At 37.5% G+C, this 26,063-nt stretch overlaps 1 protein-coding gene across 19 annotated transcripts in view; it reads left to right on the top strand.

Moving 5' to 3' along the window:
* The window catches only part of tenm4 (teneurin transmembrane protein 4), a 627,939-nt gene that overhangs the window by 396,991 nt on the left and 204,885 nt on the right, over positions 1-26,063 (top strand). For 11 of the 19 annotated variants that reach the window (XM_039744302.1, XM_039744300.1, XM_039744305.1 and 8 more), the window contains 4 exons: positions 5,664-5,916; positions 8,778-8,852; positions 9,067-9,165; positions 12,484-12,719. In XM_039744302.1, the coding sequence (XP_039600236.1) occupies positions 5,664-5,916; positions 8,778-8,852; positions 9,067-9,165; positions 12,484-12,719 (663 nt within the window). The remainder of the gene's footprint in view (positions 1-5,663; positions 5,917-8,777; positions 8,853-9,066; positions 9,166-12,483; positions 12,720-26,063) is intronic. The other 8 variants (XM_039744310.1, XM_039744312.1, XM_039744318.1 and 5 more) reach the window with 3 other exon arrangements.

The following is a 26,063-nucleotide window of genomic DNA, read 5'->3' on the forward strand; positions in this document are numbered from 1 at the left end:
GCTTCAGTGGTGCAATGATATCAACTGTTGACTGGTAATCAAAACTTCACAGGTTTGACTCTGGACGAGTCCGTTTTCAGAAGTGAGCTGCTCTTATTGTTACTATTTTAGAATAAAAACATACATTTGATTCCAGTCTGTAACAGCCGGTGTAAATGTATGATACTTGTAAAGGTTAGCTTTGTTTTTTTTATTCAGTTTTATTCTCTCAGTCATGTTCACAATCCCACCTCCCTCCACCCCCTCGCATTTGACACTGCTGTTTTCACATAGACGCGCTATAACAGAGGTGAACTCAGATCATGACGACGGTTCTACATCGGAGCAAGAATGCACATCGTACTTTTGTCATCACTAAGCAACTAACAAGCAGGTAAATAGACTTGCGCTGAGAAAACTGTGCGGCGGTGGGAAGATGTGATAGTAGGCTGCTTGCTGCTTATCGACACATTTACAGGACAAAAGACGCTGATGGAGAGGTGCGAAGCAATTTAAGGTGGGACGGATCTACAATTTTTTCGTAGGCTCTGGTAATTCTAGTGTTAATGTTAAAGTTCTTCTGTATTGTAATTTTCTTTTTAAATCTGTTATGTTTTTTTAGTATATTATGTTATGCAGGCAGCTAGTGATGGGCTGTGTTGGAGCAGAAATTGCTGGGGGATGAAGGGCTTCTGTTCTGTCAGGGATGGAGATGCCTCTTAGGAGATGAGTGAAAGGAGAAATTATGAGAAAAAGGAATGTGCGGCAGAAGGAAGTTTTGAGCAGGGAGTAAGGAGACATTAAGCATGAGTGTTTGTGAGATAGAGAAAGACAGAATGTGAGTGGCAGGACATAAAAAAATTGTAGAAAAAACTTTATTTTATTGTTTTGGAGGTGTGCTCCATAACCCAGGTAACGGAGTATAAGACAGGGCACCGTAAAACTCAGAAAACTCCAGTACTTCTGAGTTGCGTTGGCCATGCTGGTCATTACAACATTATATGAATGAATTAATTTTGTTACTTGTATATATTGTTAATATAGATTTGTTTTGTAAATAATATTCTGTTACCCGCCTTTTCTTTCATCTGTCATGGCCTCTGGCCTGACCCTTAATCGAGGTTTTAATGCATATATGCATATTATATATATATATATATATATATATTGTGAACGGCACCCGGGCACAGACAGGCGGACATGTTGTTATCACACCACCACACGTTTATTTACAAAATATTTACAATTATTATGGTCACCAAGACCCCAGTTCACTGGTCACAAAGACCTAGTCACGTGCACAAAACCCCAAATACTCAATGTCCTGGCCACAATGCCTTTCTTGGCCGCCTCCACTCTCCACTGCTTCGTCCTCCTTCCACCCGACTCCACCCTGAATGAAGGGAGACGGCCCCTTTTATGGAGGACCCGGATGAGCCCCAGGTGTTCCCGGCAATCTTCTGGCCACGCCCAAGCGTGGCGGAAATGCCGGCTGTCCTCCCGGCTGCTCCCGGGCGCCGTCTAGTCTTCCCCAGCACTTCCTGGTGTGGCAGGAGTGCTGGGGAAACAAGTCCCAAGGCATTGGGCGCCTCCTGGCGGTGGCCACGGGCCCCTACAGGGAAGAGCTTCCAAGCCCTTGACCCGTGGCTCCCAAAGCAACCCGAAGGCGAACCCCACGTGGTCCAGGCAGGGCTCTGACCCTCTTCGGTCCCTCCTGGCGTCCCGGCCGGGTCATGGCCCCTGGCATCCCTGACAGTGCCCCACAGCCAGCGAAGACCACTCGTGGGTAAGAGCGACCCGTCCCGCGAGGGCAGCAGAGCCCCGAAACGGGTCCCACTCGAGGATAGCCGGGGTCCGGCCCCGCACTCCTAGCAGGGACAGGGGCGGAGACACAATCTGAGCACCAACCCATGGTGCATCCCTGTGCCTCGCACAGGTTGTGCTCCCCCCTTTTACCGGCACCCCGGGGCCTCCTCGGTCGGCACCCCCTCCGAGACCTCCACGCCCCTTTGTTCTGAGGCACTCGTTCCCCCGTTGGCTCCTCCAGCTGTGAGCGCACCTGCGCACCGACAGAGATCATTCTGCAGACGGCCCGACATCAGAGGGCTGTTCCGCCACGGAAGGGTTCCTTCAGCTCGCCCGGTGTCCGTCCCTACAAAAGAGAATACAGGGGCAGAACCGCTGCCAAAGCACCCAGCTCGTGCCACGCACGGGCAGCGTTCCCCCCTCCAACCGGCACCCCGGCACTTGCCTGATCGGCACCCTCTCCGCGCTTCCGTGTCCTCTCGATGATGGAATCGTCGGCACCGCCCGCTCTCTCTCCGCCGGCCTCAGGGATTCCCTCTGCTCTCCCAGAGGGCAGCCAGCCGCACGCGTGCACCCAGCAACGCGTCTCACCTTATTGGAGGAATCGGCACCCAGCCTCTTAATCCTCCCTTTACTTTCGGACGCCTTGACGATATGCGGCTCCGTATTAATCAACACGAGCCCCTTTCCCGTCTGCGTCCGTAACATATCGGAGGAATCGGCACCCAGCCTCTTATTCCTCCCTTCACTCTGGGACGCCATGACGGTTTGAGACTCCTTATGGAATAAAAGGCGCCTCTGTCCCGTCTGCGTCCCTATAGTGCGGCGCAAGACCGCAGCCGACTCGGGGCGGAGGGCGCTAGGACCCGGGGCACTTAGCAGCCCGTGTCCATTCCGCGTCCTCTCGGACTCCCCCCTCGCCACAAGATACAGTCCGCGGCGCCGCACTCCTGTCGGAGGGCTGCTTACTCGAACTGATCATTGTCATCACAGCCTTTTTCAGCAGCCCTCCCATATGCTTTACGGAGTCGGCTGCTCCTCACCGCCTCCGCCGTACCTCTCCGGCTGGAGATTCCAGCGTCGCGCCGTCCCGTTGTCGATTGAAACGTTCTCAGCGCCGCGAGCGCCTTCCTCTCCAGTACCAGCACCTCAGCCCGGAGGGCACATAGCACCTGCAACACACGCTGCCCGGCGGGCTGAAGGGACGCCTCCAGCTCCGCCAAAGCAGCCGGCAAAGACAGGAAGTTAACCGACGCGGAGCCTACCTGACTGTCGGCCTCCGACGCCGCCACTTCCTGTGGGCCTTCTCCTCCGCCCAATCGGGTCTCCCCCCTGCCCGTGATGGACATTCCTTGGTCCCGCCTCTCTGCAGTCATCGGCGGGCACACAAGACACACCGTCCAATCGCGTGCCTGTCAGGGGGAGGGACTTCTGGTCCGCGGCCATCTTGGCTCTCCTTCTGCGGCGGCGACGTGCTTGCCGGCAGCCTTGCTGTTGCCAGCACCTTTCGAGCTGCAGCGTCTCTTCCTCCGCAGCCCTCGCGGCTGCCGCCACGCTGCCGGAGCCCGCAGACCAGCATGCGCCCGCCACTGACGCGGATCCGGAGGTCCCTGCCTGGAAAACAAACACACGCCCGGCCCCCAAGGGCCGGCTGCCGATAGGCAGGGAACTCACCTCCCAGGTCCCGTCAAACCGAGGAAACGTCCTCGGCGTGGCCTCTCTGGACGCCATGCCGTCCCGGGCGCCTCCAGCAACGGCGCGATCGTGGGAGCCCGCTGCACTCCTCCAATGCACGCCGCCCGCCCGCTTCAGGGAATAACGGCCCTCCTGCGGACCCCTGGCGGTCCGTGGGGTTCCTTTACCCCGCGGGACTGTGTGCATGCAGCACCCGCGGTACGTGGGTGGGGTCCCCTGCTGCACCGGGTCGTCCACAACAAATTGTTTAATAACAGGTCTCCGCCTTGAAACAGGCGGAGCATCCTGCCGACTACGCCAGACGTGAACGGCACCCGGGCACAGACAGGCGGACATGTTGTTATCACACCACCACACGTTTATTTACAAAATATTTACAATTATTATGGTCACCAAGACCCCAGTTCACTGGTCACAAAGACCTAGTCACGTGCACAAAACCCCAAATACTCAATGTCCTGGCCACAATGCCTTTCTTCGGGCCGCCTCCACTCTCCACTGCTTCGTCCTCCTTCCACCCGACTCCACCCTGAATGAAGGGAGACGGCCCCTTTTATGGAGGACCCGGATGAGCCCCAGGTGTTCCCGGCAATCTTCTGGCCACGCCCAAGCGTGGCGGAAATGCCGGCTGTCCTCCCGCTGCTCCCGGCGCCGCCCTAGTCTTCCCCAGCACTTCCTGGTGTGGCAGGAGTGCTGGGGAAACAAGTCCCCAAGGCATTGGGGCGCCTCCTGGCGGTGGCCACGGGCCCCTACAGGGAAGAGCTTCCAAGCCCTTGACCCGTGGCTCCCAAAGCAACCCGGAAGGCGAACCCCGTGGTCCAGGCAGGGCTCTGACCCTCTTCCGGTCCCTCCTGGCGTCCCGGCCGGGTCATGGCCCCTGGCATCCCTGACAATATATATATATATATATATATATATATATATATATATATATATATATAAAGAGTAAGAAACCAGCCCTTCAAAGCAGATTAAATCAATGTCATTTGTTTAGGTGTGCATGTGGTATAAAAAGAAAATAAATCAAATCTTTAGCTGTCACTGAGGATATAGGTGAAAACAATTCAAACTTGATTCATTACAAGCTGTAGAATTGTGTTTATCCTTATTTTTTCACATTAAAACAATAATGAAAATGGTTTAATTATTGTATCATTTAAATTCTGATTATTTCTAAAATTAATATAACATATATATGCCTCAAGTAAATGTTTTCTTTAAATATGATATCTGAAAAAAATGTGGTTTATTTAAAGTAGTGCAGCTTCTTTTAATAAATGTTAATCAAATTCATACATGGTGTTTAGGCTTCTGCATGTAATATGATAAGTAGAAAATGGGCAGCTTACAGTTTTATACATCTATCGTGTTTTAATACGTTTGAATGTTAACGCAGGTTGTGCTGAAATGAAGTGCAGCATCTATTGCAGCACTTTTTAGTGTAACAAGACTACTGCACAGGAATTTGTTGACATAAATAAATTGCCAATTATGTTATTAGTTTTTATATAGAGAAGGTTTCAAATTAAATAAAACTTCAGTATAGAGAAAATTATTTATTGGTTTAATTATGGGGATTTCACAAGCACTTGTCAAATTATTATTAGCTTTACGCCTGAAGGAGCCCAAAACAGCTGTAAATTTTTACGTACCCCATAGAAAATATCAGACACATCGAATGAAAGTAAAGGAGTATATTTCAAATTATATTTAAAACATTATTCATTAAAGTATCTAAATTTTGCCTTGATCTAAGTATACATTTTCAGTGGTACTTATTTTAGACAAGGCAACTGCAGTAAGCAGAGAAAATAACTTGTTAACCTATTTTAAAGCAAAAATGTATACAATATACATTGTTTATGGCAAGAAATGCGTAGCATGATGACTGTACTTAATCTGCTTTGTTTTTTTTATTAGTTTTGACAGTAGTGAGGCTACGTTTGTTAAAAGGGTGTATACTTTAGTGTGAAAAGATGTAAATCTTCTGTTGTACAGTAGTTGCATCCTCTGTAATTGTCCATGTTCTGTTATATGTGTATTCTTTTTCATATTAAATCACATTTTAACATATTTAAAAATCACTTTTTTAAAACATGTGCTTGAAAGAATTTACATATGTAAGGACTAGAAACATTTTAAAGATAACACCCTTTTCATATTCTTTCTTTTTCTCTTTTTAGACCAAACAACCACATTTCAAAACCATGCCAGACTGAGGACTCCACCACTTCCACTTTCTCATTCTCAAAACCCAAACCAGCACCATGCATCGTCAATCAATTCATTGAATCGTGGAAACTATACTCCTCGAAGTAATCCCAGCCCTGCCCCCACAGACCACTCGGCACCAACGGAAGTACCAACATCTGCCCAAGAGTCAGGATGTGCACAAGACAACTGGCTGCTTAACAGCAACATTCCTCTTGAAACCAGGTATGGCAAGCAAGTGTTCAGGATTCTAAAATACTAAAATACCTGCAGAAAAAAACTAAAATACCTGCAGAAAGGCAACTGTCATAATACTCTGTGCCTATCAGATAAAGCAATGATTCTAAAATTGTACAAAATGAAAATCACATTGATATAATCCCATAAATAACTCAGAGCATGGTCTAATTAACATATCCCTCACCCTTTTCTGCTCTCACTGGCATTCCTTTAATATAATAACCCTATTCCCTGCAATTCTCGTCAGGAATGTTTGAAGAGACACATCATGCAAAACTGTAAGGTTTCCTACATAATAATTGTACAAAATGCATGCAATACATGAAACAATGCAAACTTGGGATTAACAGTTTTCTTTTACCCAGGCTTTATCTTTGATCAGATAAGATAATGAACTGTAATATGAAGTAAATAAACTAATCAAAATTAGCATACGTTTAGAACTCACAGAAATGTCTTCAGCTTATTTTTCAGTTGACAAAGCATGTCCTCTTAAACTGGCTTTATGCCAGTATAGAGACAGCTAGAGTTTTGAATTTTGTGGAAGAAATGAAGTCTAATTCTAATCATTTTCATTCCGACTCTTTATATCTCAAAAAATGTATTTTGTTGAAGGCATTCTAAAAATGCTCTAATATATTAATATAATGAATTCTAATTTTTATGTTATCTCATTATTTTTTTTTAGTACAAGATATACAGAAAAATTCCCCTTCTCACATTCTTTGTTCAGTTTATTATTAAGATGTGATCCTACTACTAAAATACTACTTTCTCTAAAAAATAAAATAATTCATCACATGATAGATAGATAGATAGATAGATAGATAGATAGATAGATAGATAGATAGATAGATAGATAGATTCATCCATATATCCATCCATCCACCTCAAGGGGAAAGTGTTACAGTAGCTGACAAACCATAAACTAAACATAATACACTTAATCAGAAACTGTACGATAGATGTAAATAAATGTTCATTATGACATCAAAATTAGCTTATTAAAATGCCAGAAACAATATAGTTTATCCAGAGATTTTACTTTTTTAAGCAATTTTTAATTTTGATATTAAGTTCTCATACAAGCAGACTATGCATGACATAGTGATTAGCATTTCCCTGCTTGTTTCATATGACAGAACTGAAGTAGGTAGAACATGTTTATTCCCTCCTTAATTTCTTTAAAGACATGCCACCAGGATTACATTCCCATAGAGATTTAATGTTCAGCCAGAAGCTAAAAAACAGTGTTGATGTTTTAAGCACCTGGCTGTAGTACAATTAAGCTCCTCAGAGGCCTAGATCAAGTTGAATTATGAAGCTAATTTAGTGACCCATTACACTAGCTTTGTTCTACTGTAAGTAAGGCGTAATCAGATGATGTAATGAGCAAAATTGTATACATGTATACATTACTTTACTGAAGATAAGCCAGTAGTTTCTAGAAAAAAGGGAGTTCTATAAAAATTAATGAACACACATTCAAACACTTCACATGCTTTACTTTTTCTTATTTGCTTTTTAAACAAGCAGTTTAATGTAACTGTAACTGTAATGTAAGTGTAACTAACTGTCTGTAAATTCATCCATCCATTTTTGAGTCTATTCCAGCAAGCATCAGCCAAAAGGCATGAACAAACTCTTGACAGGGCAACAGACCATTGCAGTGTGAACATACACACACACACACACGTATATATATCAGGGTCCAATTTATTATTTTCAATCCACCTAACCTGGATGTCTTTTAAACTGGAGGAGGAACCCCATTTGAACACAGGGTCAACATGCAGACTCCATGCAGGGAACACTCAGGACTTGAGCCCGGGTCAGGCAGCAGTGCTAAAATTGCACCACTGGGCTGTTCTCTCTGTAATTCTAAACGTAAATTATTCTAAATTTCCTCTCTTGACTCCATGATGACACAATGAGTATTGGTTTTGACCCACAGCTCCAGACTTGTTTTGTCTTCCCATTTTGATTAATGGAGTTTTTCCTGATTTCCTAATTTATAGTATGTAATGGGAATTCTCAGTGTGGTCTGTTTTACTGCAGTATCACAAAGGTATTCTATTTAGGTTAATTACTGACTGTAAACTGGTCCAGTCATACCATAAACAGACATGTTCTGTAATGCATTGTGTAATGATCTGGCAGCCAACGAGGGTTTCTGCTACATATCCCATACTGCCAGGGATATGCTTAAGCTTGCTACAGCTTTATATTTTAAAATTACAGTAGGTACATGTTATAGAAGTGTAGATTAATGAACTTTACATCTATTTTCCAAAGAAAATGATTTAAAACAATTATTGTAATACTAAACACAAATTTGAAATAGATTGATATTATCATCGGCAGGGCAATTGGATATGGTACATTACTAACTTTCCTGAAGAGGTTATTACAGTGGTATATCAAAGCCTGTGTTTAAAAGCCTGTGTGAAAAAAGTTATTTCCGGCTGCAGGTTTCATGTTCAGTTTGTACAGATTATGTAGTTGAAAGCTAGTTTTGTATTTCCATTACATTATATCAGCCTTCTCTTATGGAACAGTTCCTTATAATAAAGAATACTACTAAAGAATACATAAAACCTCTACAAAATATTACAATTAAACAAAGGACCTTAGTGGTCTTTGAAGCTGGTTATGATAAAGTAAAACAAAATGTAACCATTTTTTTTCCCTTTACATGTGCAGATATGTTAGCTAAATTAATAATAAAGTTGCAACATTTTGGTGATATTTTTCCTATTTTCGGCAAATAAAATACATGTAAGGTTTGTGTGCATATATGATTTTGAAAGCAATCCATTTATTTTCTTTTAATGGTGATCATAAAGGAGCCAGAATACTCTTTTGTATATCAGAGAAGAGCAAGAGGATTTCATAGAAGGGCAGGGATCATTCAGTGCAAGGTATGAGGCCTTCTGTGAAAGCCCAGTCCACTGACTGCACCTTCATACAGATAGGTAGTTCCTGTTGACTGTCTCACTAATATATCACTAATACTAATAATCTAGTTCCATAAGGGTGTTATTTTTGTGACATTTTATGTTTTTGTTTTACACCTTATTTATTTTGTTACATGCATGACTCACTAGGTTCATTCATCTTTTCATCTATGTGTAGAAACATAGCAAAGCAGACATTCCTAGAGACTTTACAGGACAACTTCATTGAGATGGACATTCTCGCCTCAGCAAGACATGATGGTTCTTACAATGAAGGGTATGTGATACTTCAGCTCATTCAACCTCTCTCCATTTAATTTCTGTTGCAAGAACAACAGCATCGTGTTTACAAAAGATTGTTTTTGTTTATTACAGTTATTATTGTAAAGTAAGAATTAAAAATCAGCATCATTAAATTTCAAATTTAATTTCAAATTTTTCAAAAAAATATATGTAGTATCAAAAAAAATATGAATTTTCTTTCTATTTTGTGAATACTGGAAAAGCATTTTCGAAAAAATAAGCAAAATGTATTTTTTTAATTAATTTTATAATCTCTCCCCTGAGATCTTTTAAACACTTGCAAACAGGAAATCTCAGGTGACACTAATGCACAAATGTTTAATATATAAACATCTTGCATATGCAAAAAAGGTCACATAAAATATGTAGAAGTCCATTAGCCAGCAGGTGAACTAGAAAAAGCACGTAAACATTTAGGATAAACAGAAATCAAAATTAGGATATAATATCTATGCATTAGTTTGGAACATTACAATTAATCTGAGTAAACTATACAAAGATTTGTGTTTAAATGTCCATGGATGCCCTTTTTTAACATACTGTAGGTAAATGCAGTAATGTTATATTATACACATTTATGCGTAATGTATATTGCTGATGTAATATACTTAAGAAGACTGTATTAGCAGTAAAATATCTATATCCATGGAATTTGTAACTTTTTTTTAAACATAAGACTACTGTTTAACATCCTCGATAGTGTGCTTATTTTAGAAACATTGAATCATTATTAATGAATGATTTATGAATATTAATAAAATGTGGCCAATTAAATTATATCTCAGACTAGATTGAAATCTGTTATTGTTTCAAACAGCATTTATTTAAACAGATGCTCAAGGTTTAAACCTCAGTCCTAACGTGATTTTTAGACTACTTAAAAAAATAATCAGAGCAGAAGATAAGATGAATTCTTGCTGTAAGAGCAAAAATTAAAGGCATGTAAAGCACTTTATGATTTAAATGTTGCTTTAAAACTCTAAATATTAGAAAGGTTGATGTGAATTAAAGGGAAGAGATTTGGATTTGTCATTAACTAATTATGTATTATATAGTATTCCAGCTTAATTGTAAAGTGCTATTTAATTTTTAATCATTTGGCAAAAAAATGGAAGAGAAAACACTTTCCTACAATTTCTGATGCAACTGATTTGGCAAAATTAAAACTAATCATATACAAGGAAGATGGGCATTTGAGGAAAGAAAACTTGCAGGGCTTGTTGTGACTTACCACAAAAAATATTGTTTGGAGTCTTCAAATCTTTTATTTTTGTTGAGAAGTTAAGTTTTCACCTGTGCAATTTAGGTACTTTATTGGCTGGAAAAATAGAATTTGCAGCAATTTTTGTAATCATTCAGACAAAGAAGCAAGGCAGCTTCACACACTCCAGTAGATATGCATTATTTTTATTTGCTTCTAAATTTGGTTGATGTAAATTTTATATATAGTTACAATTATAAAATAAAATATTCTACTTTTGGCACTGAATATCTTGCCTTATGGGCAGCACAGTGCCTGTAAAGGGGTTTCTAGGTTCTTATAGTAATTGTTAATCCAAGAGCAATTTAGGGTATCTTGTATGAGATATATTCCCTGGAATCTCTAATCGGCTCCAGGGCATGTTGCCGGACATAAAAATATGTTTAATATAAAGATGCATTGATCATCAATTTTGTGGATGACATAATTGACAAACCAATCAACCAATTCCATTTTCATAGGGGTCACAATTATAATTCAAAACTTCATTTTCAGATCATTGAGATACTGTAAAATTCAAGGTAATAAGTAAAGACACAGTTTTATAGTATTTGATAAGGTCACATCTAAATAAAATTTTTGTTTGGCAGATTTTTAGGCCCATAAATTTGCATACATTTATTGGAATTACAGAATCTATGATTTTATGATTTTATGTTGCTGAAGAGGGTTGATCATGTAAAACGATGAGTTCTGTTGTAGTAGGGGCCTATTAATTCACTGGAAGGTGTCAAAAGATCTTGTTCAAATTGGTCATACTTTCATATGTACCTTAACTGTAAGCCCACATAATTATGAATTACAGTGCACCAACTGTTAAGAATAGGTATACTTAACTTGTGTTAAGTATGTTAGTCAGACAGACCTGTTCACATGTATCTCAAGAGCCCGATGTACTACCTGAGTCTGTACTACCCTGACCCATATTGCTTTAATATCCCAAAGGCTTTTTACTTTGGAAACTTGCTAAAAATATGAGTACAATGTTCCTGCATTAAGAGTATCTCCATTTTAAATTCTTACAATTGAAATAAATAGTACTCCAACTGAGCACATGAAATGACGCAATATTTTATCAAACCCTTGATATATTTTGTTTGTGATAACATTTGATTTTTGACGGGTCTAATTTTTTTTTGATACTGCATGTCATGTATTGCTGACAGTTTCCTCATTTTCACTGAATTTTGGGTTGTTTGTCAAATGAGAGAAAAATACCAGAGTGATCACCTTTCAAGTTAAAAATGTGCTATGTTTATGTCTTACCAGTTTGAATAAAATTAGTTGACAATGAACATTTTAAGTCTGTTTTCACATTCCAGTACCACACTTAGCTTGCATTTTCTAACATAAAACCTAGTTTTAGCATATCCAGTCATCTAGTTGCATATCTTTAATTTATTTATTGTTGCAATCTTTTTTGTGGAGCTTATCATTATTCACGTTAATTTGTCTAGATGTAAGTAGTACAGATCATTTCTTGTACCTTGTTACTGATTTACATTAATCAAGCATTTTTAAATACACACCCATAAAGAGTAATAAAGTCTGTTTTAATCCTGGTTGGTTATGCCTTTAGTGTCTGCTGCATTTTACTATTTTACTTGTGACTGAGGTCTCCTCAATGCAGTGAAGAATAGTATTCTGAAACTTTGGATAAAAGTGCTTAATAAGGTATGGCACCGAGTTTATATCAAATAGTTTTGAGAAGCCAAGTTAATAATGTTCCTTTGTACTTGGTCTTGACCCAATTATCTCTTTAGATGAGGGGTAAAGTAATAGAAGAGCTGCATATTTTGGCATGAACATATTTAAAAAGTAGGGCATAACTTTAAATTTCATCAATCAGATATAACTTTACTGTATTTGTCACAAACAAATTTAATTCTTTGACTATATATATGTATATATTGACCAGTAAAGGGTACAAGAAATGACTTTCATTTAATGTTTCGTTTAGTCTTTGAAATAGAAATAATTTGAACAAATAAGTTGTATAACGATATTTTGGTAACACTGCATTTTTTGCAGGCACTTCCTGTTCAAGCCGGGTGGAACATCGCCCTTGTTTTGCACAACGTCACCGGGATACCCCCTGACCTCCAGTACTGTTTATTCCCCACCACCCCGACCACTGCCACGTAGCACCTTTTCCAGACCTGCTTTCAGTCTGAAGAAGCCCTACAAGTACTGCAACTGGAAATGTGCTGCTTTGAGTGCCATTATAATTTCTGTAACACTGGTCATCCTGCTAGCATATTTTATTGGTAAGTATCTCATTTAACTTATTAATACTGAACTGCCTATTTATCATATAAGAAATATAAATTGTTATATTTGCAGTTTGCCTCATAATTACTTCTGTAGAACAGATGAATGCAGAAGAGTCCTTATTTGGACTACAGTAAATGCAGAGAATTTACTGACATTAAAACAGTAGTTCTAATTGTAATAGAGATGGCAAATTTTAGAAAAACATAAGGGATGGTGAAAGTAGCCTTTTACAGGCATCCATGTTTGCTTAATTATTTTAGGTAATTTTCAAACGCCCTAAATCTACCAATGAATAAAAAATACCAGACTAATTTAGTGAATAAAGTAATTTTGAACCAATCAAGTATTCATACGGTATCTCAGAATTGTCTCAGAAATGTCAACCAATCTTTATAAAATAATTACCTCCATTGTCTGCCTTAATATTTACAAATACATGTACTTATCTGAAATACTTGCCTTCGTTACTAATATGAGGAGATGCTAGGAGAAAAATATACTTTCAGTTCCTTTATATATTGCACTTGTAGATGTCTTTCCTTGATTTATACACAGCAGTTAGCCAAACTGATAACTTTTCAAAATTATTTTTATGCTTTGAGTTATCTGTCTATTTTCAGACCTGTTCAATTCAGTTCAGGGTCATCACTATCAGATTCTGTCTAAGTTAAAAAAGCACAATGTGGTACATCCCATTGCAAAGTATGCTCAAGCACAAAAACACACTCACACTTGGCCAATATGTAGTTGTCTATAAAGCATCTTTGAGATTTAGGTGGAAAATCTAAATATCTGGTGCCCAGCCCTGAGTTTGAACCTAGGTTTCTGGAGCTGTGAGACAGTAGTTTTGTGTACTACCACAGTACTTATATAGACTTGTATCCAGAGCAGCATCAGAAAATGACAGCAGCTAAGTATCTTACTGTTTAATGAAAGAAAGACTGTTCACTACCCATCTGTAGTGCAAGAGAAATTATTAAGGTCAGAGCCACACAGAAAACTTGACTTCCATATGTGTATTATTGAGATTGCATACATACAGGCAGAAACCCAGGGACTAATGTGTTTAATCAGCAGGAGAAAGAATAAGAATAGAATCTCAGCTCTCATGTATGTGTGATGACAGGACTGATAGAAAATGTAAAAAAAATGCAGCTTTTTAGTGAAGGACTCAGTTATTTGAATGACATATCAGTATAGATGCAATAGGTATTCTACTATGGCTTTTTGTGTGTTTTTGCATTGATACATGACTGAGATGAACAAATTCACATACTCATAGATTGAACTGGAGTGAATTAAGCTGTGATCATGTGCAAAGTGAACATGTAAAAGACCAGACATCTTTTGTGCTGGGTGGCTAACAACAGAAAGCCACACTCTAATGCTGAAGAGACTGGTTTGATTTAATAAGTAAACATTTGGTGCAGGACAAAGGGTCATACTGTAGATTAAGAAAACATTAGGGCACTTCAAGAACAATTAGGAGAAGCTGTATTTCAAATAGAGGGTAATTTGGTTAATACTCTGAGTAGTGGAGAGTTGAGCATTTAATGTAGAAAAACTGGTGGCCTAGCCTCTCAGGATAAAATTAAAGATTTTTTGGGACACGATGGATAGTAAGATTACTGAATGCAAGTGATGCATTAATTCAGCTATGAATGTTAGATGTAATACAGACAATACTAGCTAATGTAATAGAAAAAAATTAAAAGGTTCATTCATTTTGTTTAAAATACAATGACAAGTACAGCAGCAAGGAATAATAACTATTCATATATCTGCAGGTCAAAAGTGGAATTTGTGTTTTCAGCAATCCATTTTCTAGCATACTTTTACACATTTAAGTTGACCATGAACCATAAATGTTCCTGATTGTAGTGTACAAAGGTCAGGGACTTGCAAAGCACACAAATACAGACATAGTCTTACAAGCATTGACACCCCAGATAAGTGTATGTTTTTCATTAGACTGGCCTGCTGTCCCATAGCTTCAGAGTTCTCAATTCAAAACTCTGGCCTAGTCATTGTTTTTCTGAAGTTTGAATATTCTTCTTTCCTGATTGGTACTCCACTCTCCTCCAGGGTCACACAGACATGAGGTGTAAGTTAATTGATGGCTACGTGAGTGTGTCTTGTGTTGGAATAGCATCTCATACAATATGAGCTCCTTCCTTGATATTAATACTAGCAGGATGGATGCTGAATATGAATGAATATATTTAGTATATATGTTCAACTATAAGGCAAAAAATAAATGTGAAATTATTCAATACTTAGGGTCACATTAACAATTCATCCATCATTCTGTATTCCACTCAAGTTAAAGTGGAATATAATAAGAATTAGGGTATGACAGTGAATGATTTTTACAACCTCTCAGGCTTAAATGAACACATAGGTTTGTGTGTGTGTGTGTGTGTATGTGTTTGGGCAGTGCTTGTCCTCACCCTGAAATAGTAAATCTTTTTTTTTTTAACGTGTTCAGTATATATTATTCCTTATGACCCTTCTCAGCTGCATATTATATCAGTTAATAATGTATTAGCTGTTTATTTTCTTGCTCTTAAGATGTCATAAAATATTATGTTACTTTATTATAATTTCCTAATGCATCTTGTGTGCTCATAGTCAGAGACATATAAAAGTGCTATTATTTATTTTCATTGTGTTTACTTTTAAACCTAGAATTTTATTTCCTGTTAATTGACTGATCAGAAGTGGGTATAGTGGTGGGGAAAATCAAGACACAGAAACATATCAATTGCTTCATCTGAAATATACCATATAATCATTGTAACAACACATGGTGCTGGCATAGCCCACCAGGTTGAAATTTCTTAATTACTAAGGGTAATTACTTTTTAAAAAATTTAATTATTAAAATTTAAATGATCTCCCCTTGCAGCAGAGGTAAACACTTTGAAAAAATGGATCTCACCACATGATCCAGAATCTTAATCAGAAACATAGTCTGAATTTAATTAGGTGTTGGGTGAAAAATATATTTAATTTCAAGTGCAATTAATTATTGACTAGCTTAATAGAAAGTCTGGCTGGGTTAGCTAATGAACTCATTTGTGCTTTAAGACTGATGTTTGAAAAGGAAAGGGGAGTCATTTGTCCCTTACTTTTCTCTGAAAACTTGAAAACTTTTACTTTAGATGCTATAATTTTGTTTGAGGTCAAAGTCTTTTTTTACCCTAATTAGTGCATAAATTAAATCAGTTTCCTTAGGGTGGCAGACTTTGTGTCTTTTATTGTTGTGAAAATATCTGCATTGTGACAAATACATATATACTTATATACTGTAAATATAATCTTTAGAGCAAAAACATGCATACAATTTGAAAGCTTTTAATTTTTCAGGCATTATAATATGTGGAATATAATAAAGTTTTAAATATAAACTTTAGAACTTAAATCAGAAATTGTGTCATCAATACAGAAATTATAGTCTCCGTCACTTAAAATTTATTTCACTTTGCACGTGTAGATTAAGAATTTCACAGTAAATGGCAAAGCATGAAATGAAAAGATTTCAATGAAGAGCAGCATCAAAGTTTGTGCATTGCATGATTATACAAACTAAAAAGAAAAAAACAATATGTGACCCAAAAGAAATATTTGCCACAAAAGAACACTATTACATAATCATGTAAAAACAAGAGCTAAAGAGAAATTAAAAACATGAGATTTTACATTCATTTTCATGGTAAAGCTGATAGAAAACCAGGATTAAAGCTGTTTTGTATTGTGTGCAGAGAGATGGATAGAGCATCAAGGACAGATGAAAGAGAGAGTGACATCCAAGCAAAGTTGTTTACCTTGATCTAACAAGATGGTATGTCTCATAGCTGCACCGGGCAACTGCTTGTCAGTGGTCAAGTATAATTTATTTTTCAGAATAGAAAACAAAGAAAATCTTTCTCTGTGACACATTGCAGATATTTCTGTGCTTAGTACGTTTAGCAGAATGCCGACAGATATGCCACAGTAAGCACAGTGTTCATGTCAGCATAGTAGGTGGTAGAGAATTATCTACTGTTGCAGACCAGAAAGTGACAGTGAAGCATTCAGGCCTTTTTTTCAGTTTGCCCACTGAGATATAGAAAGTATTTTGGTATTTAAATGTACAATAACACTTAATTTTTAAGCTTGTCTGTTGTGTTATTTTTTACTGTACCTTGCAGAGCTAGTAAAGCAAACACCTTGGTATTCTGTTAAATAATCCTTGTGTGTAATTGGCTATAATTTAATTTCCAAAGTGAAATCATTTATGCCACATCTTATCTTGGTTCATAAGAACCAAGATAGAATGAAATTGCTAAAGTTGTAATTGATTTTATGTATTCATTTTGTTACAATATAAAAAGCTGTTCTGTATCCAGGAACTGGTTTTTTGACTGTACATATGTTTTAAAAAGTTCTCTGCTCTTTTTGTTATTATGTATAATGTTGGTGAACCCAGTTTTACATTTTTCCCAGGAGAAAGTGATGGCTAACAGTATGGTAGACTGCATGAAGAGATAAGACATTTTTTACAGCATCCTGTAGTTTTGAATGGAAATGCAAGGGACACTACATATTACAGACTAGCTGAGATTTTGTGATAACACAAAAAACAATAGTATTATTACAAATTGTTTTGCATTGAGCAAGCTTATGCTAACGTGGTCAGAACCATATTTACTGAATTAGCACTAAAAATACAGTTGTCTAAAATAACAAAGGCAATTAAAGTTTGTAAACTCAGGTATATATAGAATTTGTACAGGCCGAGAAAATCTGCTGAAGCACACTTCACTGGGAATAAATGTTCACTCATGTAATTAAGTCTGTATGGAATACACAGTGCAATTTTGTGTCACTTGTATTATTTGCAAGCAAAACAAAGGTGTTTACTGTATTTTATTTACTACATTCATTTATATGTTTGACATCTGGCTATATTTAATGTAGAAAATTGTATATATTAAAACTGGACATCAACATTACTTTCTTACGAGTTTAACTGAGTAGTTCCACTTCTTTAAATGAACCAATTTGATGTTTACTTACATCTTATTAAATTAATAAATCTACCAATGGAGTTGGCAAAGCCAAGCTACTGTAAATCAGCTTTTAAATGTGTTCACAGCAGGCAACAGATACACATCTAATCCTGACTGGTTATTTTTGGTAATTGTTGATGCAAATCAATTATAATTCTGAATATGTTTTCATTTCTGAATGCATGTGTCTAACTGTACAAAACCAATTTAAACTGACACAACGTAATGTCCATAACCTACCTATAGGTTTTTTCCCCCAATAGTGTTTATGATAATATCAGTGAGTGTGTCAAATAAATATATAAACGTTCTTCAGAACCCTAGATTTATGTAGAGAACTGTAGTTTTAAGAGCAGAAATTACCATTTTGAAATGTTTATTTACTCGTTCATGCTCTACTAAGCTTACTTCAATATCAGGATCACAGAGACTATCCCATAACAGGGTACAAGTCCATTCGAGGACACAAGTCACTCATACATCCAGCATGTTGGGTTTAGGAGAAAAGGGGAGGCTCCACAGAATAAGTGACCAGATCACTTTCAACAGCAAAATTACAAGATTGAAAGCCTTTTCAATTAGAATTACAAGCAATCCAATATATCACAGAAAATATGTAGTGTAACAGATAGCCCAACCACAGACAGACACAGCACCAAATGTCCACAACACACGGTTTATTTACAACTATTTACAATTTGGTTCCACCAACTCACACACGACTACTCAGTCCTTTTTGTCTCCTCAGCCGCCTCCACTCCTCTCTTGCAAGCTCCGTCTTCCTCCTCCTGACTCCAGCTCCCTCAGCAGTGGCTGTAGTCTCCCTTTATAGCACACCCGGAAGAGCTTCAGGTGGTAATTACCCAAATTAGGCTGCACTTCCGGGTGTGGCATGGGTCCATCCGCCACAGAAGTCATAAATCATAATAAAATCCACACCCTCGCTGAGAATAGAAAGCAAATTTTTAAAGAAATGAGAAAAAGAAAAAGAAGAGAGAGAAGGCAGACACGCTGTGTTATGCATCCCCTGATTAACTGAAACAAAAGGAGTTTAGCAGAGACACATGCAGAAGCAAGGCAAAATTAATTTAAAATAACATTGATAAAATCTGGCCAAAGAAGCTCTGCATATTTTTTCAAATTTTAGTTAATATAAAATACCATCTTCCCATTGAGTTATTGAGGGTACATTAAGATTCTTCCAATTGAGGAGAATTAGTCAGTGTACTAACAATGTAGTGTAGAAATAATAATTTATCACCAGATAATATAAAGTTGACTGAAATACCTCCAAAAGCTGCTTCAAGTGGCGTAGCAATGCCCCTAATATATATATATATATGTATGTATAATAAAAAAAAATCCTGTAGAAAAACAGCAGGGAGACGAGATGTGATCTTCCCGTGAAGATCATGGAAGACACTTAAAAGACCCACGAGATGAAAGAGATTGGCCCAGGACCATCTCGCTGGGACGTAGAACATGAGATTCTTGCAAGACACGCCCTGCTTAAAACCAATAATAAGACCACGGGCAGCAAAACACTCAGTCGTGTAAAGGCTTTGTAAACACACAGATCCCGGGCTCTCAGCGCATGTAAAGCGTATAAGGACAATACGTTATAGATGAAATGTTGACGATTAAGAGAAGAAGAAAGAGCAGCACGAAAAAAAGAGACTCAAAAGTGTTGGAGAGAAAAAAATGCAAAAAAGAAAAATAATTATCTAGGTGCAAATTCAAAAAATTAGGCAATCAGCCTGGAAAAAGTGGAAGCGAAAAAATGCATGTCCAATAGGGATCAGAATTAAAAGACAAAGAGTAAAAGACAAAGTAGAACTTCATAAAGATGTTCAAAAATGTTGGCGCTATACACATACAGAGCAGGTAAGAGATTATGAAAGCAGTGGAATTAGAAAGGCTCAAAAAAACGTTGGCACGATACAAATGCAGAGAAAGTTAAAGAATATGAAAGCAGGAAAATTAGAAGTATCAAAAAAAAGAAAGTAAAGATCGCAGTAGCACAAACAAACAGAAATTATTACTCGAAAAAGGGAAAATAATCACCACGGACCACGTCTCATTGAAAAAAGCAGGACAAAGCGAGGTCAGAAATAAAAGACAAAGTAGAAAACAAAGTAAAACATCATAAAGAGGTTAAAAAACAAGTGGGCCAAACACATGCAGAGCAGATTAGACATAATAAAAACTGGAATTCAAAAGTCTCAAAAAAAACGTAGGCACGAGACACATGCAGAGCAAGATACAGAATATGAAAGCAGAAAAAAACGACAGTGTCAAAAAAAGAAAGTAAACATCGCATTAGCGCAAAGAAAGAGAAATTATTACTCGGAGAAATAATGAAAAGGTGAATAGAGATCCAGTATATGTACATAGGTGATATGTCAGAAGTATGTAAATATTGTAAGGCTTTGAAGTCAGAGAATTTCAAAAACGTGGTTTACCTCACATGCATTTATTGGTTACTTTGCAAAAAAAATTATTAACTGCCGATGATGCAGATCATTTTGTCTGTGCTGAAATTCCAAACAGAGAAACCTATCCTGAATTATGGTACAAAGTCATTAAACACATGTCTCACTGACCTCATTTAAAAGATTCAGCATATTAGGACTTGAAAGATTACAAATATTGTTTTTACAGAAGTTCTGAAATAAAAGTGAAACTAATGAAATAGCAACAATTCAAAGAAAAAAATCTTAAAAGTGAGTATCTGGAAAACCAAAAAAGGGGGTTGGCGAGCGAAGCGAGCAGGGGGCACAGCCCTCTAGTGTATATATATATATACTGTATATATATATATACTTAAAAAAAACTTTTAATTTTGGACATTCCCAAAATAGATATTAGAGTGAACCTGGAGCTGTTGGGCGTCATTCAAAATTAGGGTCAACTCCTGATAAATTTTGAAAGGTGTTAAGTTAGAAAGGCACATGCTGCGGACAATTTTCAGGTGGATTAAAAAGAATGATTAAAAAATTTAAAAAGAATGACATTCCTTGCCTGAGATATTCATTGAGAGGTCCCTTTCTCAGCATTGCCGAAGGTTTTCAAAGGGCAAGCTCTGCAATAATATTTGATAAAGTCTGGAAGTGCTGCTGGTATGTTTCTCTTTACTAGTCAAAATATTTTCTAGGCTGGTTTGTATTCAGCACTGTCTTCTTCATTCCTTTGTCTCACATTATGAAGGTTTGCAATCCAGCAGTATAGCTGAAAGTCAGGGAACACCATACCAACCTTCTTCTGATTTTGATCTTTGTAATGCTGATTTTTTTAATATGGGGTCTTTTTCTGAGAGTCTTTATTTGATACTTTAAGGATAGCTGCATGGGAAAAGCTATTGCTACACACCCTGCATCCATTTTACAAAAAGTGTAGTGTTTAGAGTGAGAGCCTTGTCTTAGAGAATCAGTTGTAGGGTAGTCTTGCAGACACTCTCAAAATAGATATTGATTTACTTTGCTGAAGGAAATTGCTTCCCCTTTTATCACTATTATGAAAGGCTAGAGATTTAACCCTATTTGAAGAAAGAATCTGAAGCGTGTAGCCGATTAGTTCAAAACCAATTAAAGAAACAAAAGCCAATAGAAGACAGGAAAATGTATTGCTTTTATTAAAGTCTTCTTCATTTGTTGGTCTGTTTTAACATTTACTCTAGGCACTGTAGAAGGCAAAGCTTCAAAGATCAGACATGCTACTGTTAAGTAGTCCTACTTTGAGAGTAAAGGCAAACCCACAGATGCATCAGGCTGTTCGCTGAATGACAGTCTGAGGGATGTCTGAGGGAGGATTGCCACTCTAAACTATAAGTTTTAATGAACTTGATTATATATCATGGCGTTTGCTTTTTACTGCATTTTACAGTCGATAACAGCACTAGCTTCTGTGTGTATTGTTAACATTTGGACCCACCCTGGACATTCTCACATTTGTGCCTTTCTGCTCCTAGTGTAATAAAAGCTTTTATATTAAGATACTAATTATTGAAAAGGGCGGCACGGTGGCGCAGTGGTAGCGCTGCTGCCTCGCAGTTAGGAGTCCTGGGTTCGCTTCCTGGGTCCTCCCTGCGTGGAGTTTGCATGTTCTCCCTGGGTCTGTGTGGGTTTCCTCCCACAGTCCAAAAATCATGCAGGTTAGGTGGATTGGTGATTCTAAATTGGCGCTTGGTGTTTGTGTGTGTCCTGCGGTGGTTTGGCACCCTGCTCAGGATTGTTCCCTGGATTGGCTCCAGCTGACCCCCGTGACTCTGTGTTCAGATTCAGTGGGTTGACAAATGGATGGATTATGGAAAACATTTTAAAGGAGCAGGATTCATGCTCCAGTGTAAGTTTTTTCACTTACAAGACCACAAACATGCATACTTTAAAACAAGTGGCAAAAGACAAAATACTTGAACAATGCTGAAGACATATTCTTTAGTTTTCCTTTTGAGACTGGTTTAAGTTTGCACATACAAAAATCCATAGTAATAAGCAGCATATTATGATCAGGACAAGAATCTCTGATACAAAACAATCGTGAGGAAGTCTGTTGTCTTTATGAATTCTTTTCTCTTCTACTGTGCTCAGGTGGCTTCTGTATCATTGAAAAATTGGCCAGGACTTAGTCCCCTGCTCTTCACATCCTGGGCAAAATCATCTTTGCTGCTCTTTAATCAGAATTTTAAGTGTTGGCTATAGTGTTCTTTTTAAAACCCGGCTGAGACTCTTGAATATTTTCAATGCCATGTAATTTAAGAATATTATTTAAAGCATGTAAGAAATCTGTAGATTTGTCAAAGATGTTTTTCAAACCATTTACAGATACCCTCAAATAATGTAAAGATTCAACTATATCAGGTTAACGTAAAAACTTCTATTTTAAACCATTAAGGTTCATTAAAAATTTGTAGCCATTTAGAGAGAGATAGAGGTTGGAAGCATGCCATTTAGAGATACTGTACCTTTAAATGAATTTTATTACATATATTTCAATTATTACCTGTACAGTTAATGTTATTCTTAAATTAATTACACATATCTTGTAGTTATTTTCTCTCTTTTTAAAGATACATTTAAATTGATCACATATGCTATACATATTCCTGTTCCTTTAAAGATATCTGCAATTCATGTAAAGTTACCTTTAGGCAGACAAAATTGATTTATATCTATCTAATCTTTATAGGTATCTCTGAATCAATTATCAAGGTATCTGTAAATGATTTCAAGAGATCTTCAGATGGATTACCTATATTGTATATAGTAATATGTTACATATAAACGTCTACGCATGAAAGTGTGTATGTCTGTCTGGCCTGGAAGTGAGAGGTGGAGTCGGGCTAACGGCTTCTCCTCCGAGGATACACAAGCGAGGCCAGCACGTCGCCAAAACGAAACATCCGCAGAGAGAGTCACTCACTTATCCACTATTACAGAAGCGTGGCAAGCACAACCTCAAAACGGTATCCCTTTTATTTTTCCTCCCACTGCTAATACAAGCAATGTTAACATCCGAAGAAAGATAGTCGCTTAACTGCTAATGCACAAATGATGCAAACAAAATGAAACCTCCTAGGAGATAAATGTCCAGAGTAGTGCCTTTCAATTACCTGACATCTCTATATTTAAATTTTTTTTCTGACGATTTCTGACTTTCTAGGATCCGTGCTTTTTACAGCACAGGCTTACACAGCTAGTATTAAAATAAATGTTTAAATCATTTAAAGAATTGAAATTATTGACAAGATTAATGGGGCAATTATTAGACTTTACAATATTCATAAATGCTTGGAAAAGGCTAATAAGAATCATAAAAATCAACAGTGTAGATTAAGTTAAAGTCGCTAATTATGAAAATATTAGTTATATAATTAAGGAAAACTGTAAGATATTCTGCAGATCCAAGTACATTGAAAGTGAGTCTGTTTCCAAACACTCTTTTTATGAAGTAAAATTTCTCACAGTGTGATACCCTGTGTATGGAGGAGCTAGAAGACCACATCATATATCCAGATAGATAACCAGCAGAATTTTAGTAAATGCTATGTTGTTATCAAGGCCTGTTAATGCTAACTATATTTGTGGAAGATAAAGGGGAAGACCTTCTACTCACATTAGGTCACTCATCAGACAAAGGTTTTTTAACTTAAATATGTAGTAATGATAATTACAAAAAAAAAAAAAAAACTTTTTTAACTTCCATCCATTGTCCAACCCACTGAATCCGAACACAGCGTCACGGGGGTCTGCTTGAGCCAATCCCAGCCAACACGGGGTGCAAGGCAGGAAACAAACCCCAAGCAGGGCACCAGTCCACCGCAGGATGCTCACACACACACTAGGGATAATTTTGAATCACCAATGCACCTAACCTGCATGTCTTTGGACTGTGGGAAGAAACCCACACAGACACGGGGATAACATGCAAACTCCACGCAGGGAGAACCTGGGAAGCGAACCCGGGTCTCCTGACTGCTAGGCAGCAGCACTACCACTGTGCCACCCTTTTTCAACTTAATTTTTGAAATTTGGTGGAAAGTGTTAAGTTAGATCATCTCTTTGTCATCTAGTTGTCTCACAATAGTTGGGAGTATATTGTCAAAATGAAAATTCTCTTAAAAGTATTTTATTTTTTCCGGAGCATTACTATCTGTAAATAAATCCATCTTTAAAAAGTTTAACACAGTTTTAACTACAGCCATTTGGAGTGCAAAGAAAGTATATTAAAATAATTAAATACTACATTTGGATTTGCTCTAAGAAGTAAAAATAAATCAAGAACTGTAGAGGCTTGGTTAGCTCTGGATAGGATGTACTGCTCAAACTTAATTGCTCTGTTGACCCAAAACTATTAATTGTTGTTGAATAAACAGGAATATGGTGGTTCAGCACTCATTCAGAATATAGTGTGAGTGGTCTTTTAAGTTCAAGATGCTCCTGTCAGTTGCACTTGATAATCATCTTTTCCTACTTTCCAACATATTCAACATATAGAAGATTCATGGGATTGAGAACTTTAGAAATGTATTGAAAATATGTTTTCACTCTTTAAACAATTGCCGTATGTTTGAAACCTAGCCTTCCAGCAACCTATTTATTCTATTGTATGCAAGTTAGAAAGTCTGTTATAAAATACCTGCAGTTTATTTCCAAATTTTCTTTCAGTATTATGATCAGGAATTATACCATATTTAAGATATGTACATCATTTCTTTTGGTCTGAGGCAATATTGGATAAGGCACCTTTCAATCAGAATTTCAGATAAAGAGTGGAACTCAGCCATTGACATGATATAGACCTAATTACTCTGATCAAACCAGGGTGTAATTCAAAATAATTTTACACTGTCCCCACGTATTTCACTTAAATAACCTAAAATGTACACAGGACAATATCATGATTTTTAACTACTAGATATCATTGGGCACAAACCTTTCTTGGTCATATGTTTTGGATTTGCCTCACACTCAGTCCATACTGTGGAAAATCATTGCCTATCTGTCAGATACTACTGTAAATACAATTATTACTTACCTACCTGGAGCACAATTTGGAATGTTATTGAATTGCTGCTGTTTCCTTCTTTGTGTGTTACTTTAGCTGTAAAGATTTGGAGCATAAAAAAATATCTCTTCACAGTAGACAACTTTCACAAGGATCATGAGATATATCTTTAGTTTTTTTTTTTTTGTGGAAATGCATAGAAATCAAGAAATAGTTTGTTGCATTATGCTAAGTGAAGAAGAAAGAATCGGGCAGTAACAAGTGATAGGACTTTCTATTTTAGACTGCATGAAAGAGTGTTGTAAAGAGTTATAGAAATGATAGACAGACAGACAGACAGAATTAGACACTTGAACAAAGGACCTTTTCCCTTGCTGTGTTCCAGACAGATAAAATCCTGCTATAATTAACTTTCAACTTTGAGCTGAAAGTATTTAAGGAAAAAATGCCAGAATGGAGGAGAGGCTTTAAGAAACATTAGGGCAAACATTAAAAAAGAAAAGTAAATATTTTAATTCAGAAAAGTAGAGATTATTTGATTATCTTTTTGTTTTTTGGAATTTCACCTTAATCCTAAACAGTGTGTTTAGTTTCTACAGTTATAATGGAGTTATACTGACATTTACTAATGGATAAGAAAAGGTAAAAAAAAAAATGCAAAGTGGAAGGTTCTCTTGTGTGAAAGAACTGAAAGTGATGGAACTTGAAGTATCACAAAAGATCTTTTTTGTTATAGCCTTATAATAAATCACTAAATTGTCAGACTCAAGATAGAAAGGG

Source organism: Polypterus senegalus, chromosome 2, assembly GCF_016835505.1.
Source record: "Polypterus senegalus isolate Bchr_013 chromosome 2, ASM1683550v1, whole genome shotgun sequence".
NCBI lineage: Eukaryota > Metazoa > Chordata > Cladistia > Polypteriformes > Polypteridae > Polypterus > Polypterus senegalus.